Here is a 1,460-nt window from a genome sequence, read left to right as displayed (position 1 = left end):
CGGAAAAAAAGGTTTTTAAAAAAAAAAAAAAAAAAAAAAAAAAAAAAAAGGCATTTATATCTTAAAAACTACAGCAAGAGAAAAGAAGCTATGTTATGCAGACCAGGTACAAATAACTGAAGATGAGACAATGGCATGAGCTGCCTTACTTCAATTGAGAAATCTTCCAGAGCACTGTCAGACTCAATCTTTTTAAACAGAAGTTCGGTTTTTCTATCAGATTCCATCAGTTTTGTCAGAAGGAATTTTCCAGGCTCCAAAACAAGGGGTTCCATCTCCTAAAAAGGTAAGGAAGTCAGTCGGATCTTTTGAATATCAGGCCCTGACCTTAGTATAGTATTCTAGACTATCTGGATTAGAAAATCCAGTCTTACCCTGGCAATGCAGGCAAGCTCATGACGCATTGAGGTTAGTGCTTCATCATGACGGCGTCGCCGGCGTTCTGACAGGCGTTCCAAGATATTACTGCTGGTTTTCTCAGGAACTGCCAAGAAAGAAATGAGGATTATGTAGCTTGGAACTGTTGCTGCAGAATACATAACGCATGCACAATGAATCACTAAATCCACACTCTGACTTCTGTAGTTTGTGCAGCTCTTAGAGTGCGTGACAGCTTTCCATGGGAAGGAAAATCTATGCAAATGTAGGTTAAAAATAGTAAAGCGTATTTAAAAATTTCCATTGATTTTATTAATTTGTGATTTTCAGAAGGATAAAAGCATGGAAGCTATGAACTAAGTTCAGGTATGATGCAAAAAATTGCAACTTCCAAGAATAAGATATGCTTACATCATAACTGGAATTTACCATCTAGACACAAAGGGTGATCAACAATTTTACAACAATTTTTTCCTGTGAGTAGACTTTTCATCTTCAAAATTACCTACAAATCATTAAAAATGTGTCAGGTCATTTCTGAGCTTGATTTTATACCTTGTTCAGCTAAAACCATTATATGTAGGGTGGCTCCTAAGAATGCAAATTAAAATATCTGACATTAAGGGAAATAAATTTTACCAACAAAATCAGGTAGGCCTCTGACTTCCTCAGCTGCCTTTACATCTACACTTTTCCAAGCCTTTTGAAATGTTGTAGCTTCTCTGAAACAGAAAGAGAATAAATCTTTGATTTGTACTAAATACATAAGAGGAGGGACTTGCAATGGGTATAATATTGAATTTAATTGGCAAAAATGTAACATTTAAGCAAACACAAGCATCATTCTAAGTTCAATGAATATGATTCGAAGGATCAATGTTGCTGCTTCTGAGACAAATTGAACGGAGTAATTATCTAGCCTAACCACATACTTCAAATCTGCTATGATGGCATAAAAGCAATAAATGCTAGATTTAATATGGGTAAACTACAAAGACATACATAGTATCCCTAAAAGGTATAAAAATCCAGGAATTGTCAAGTAAGAACTAGCAAGAAATACGGAAATAGCCTTTATCTGG

At 35.3% G+C, this 1,460-nt stretch overlaps 1 protein-coding gene across 1 annotated transcript in view; it reads right to left on the bottom strand.

Annotated features, from left to right (window-relative positions):
- The window catches only part of CCDC180 (coiled-coil domain containing 180), a 25,129-nt gene that overhangs the window by 22,411 nt on the left and 1,258 nt on the right, over positions 1 to 1,460 (bottom strand). The window contains exons 3-5 of the mRNA XM_009708779.1: positions 1,018 to 1,100; positions 375 to 484; positions 104 to 278 (exon numbers count right to left, since the gene is read on the bottom strand). Coding sequence (XP_009707081.1) covers positions 104 to 278; positions 375 to 484; positions 1,018 to 1,100 — 368 coding nt within the window. The remainder of the gene's footprint in view (positions 1 to 103; positions 279 to 374; positions 485 to 1,017; positions 1,101 to 1,460) is intronic.

The sequence above is a fragment of the Cariama cristata genome, unplaced genomic scaffold (genome assembly GCF_000690535.1).
Source record: "Cariama cristata isolate BGI_N322 unplaced genomic scaffold, ASM69053v1 scaffold40160, whole genome shotgun sequence".
Classification (NCBI taxonomy): domain Eukaryota; kingdom Metazoa; phylum Chordata; class Aves; order Cariamiformes; family Cariamidae; genus Cariama; species Cariama cristata.
Note: the sequence above shows the minus strand (reverse complement) of the source record. Positions and strands in the feature narration are given on the sequence as shown.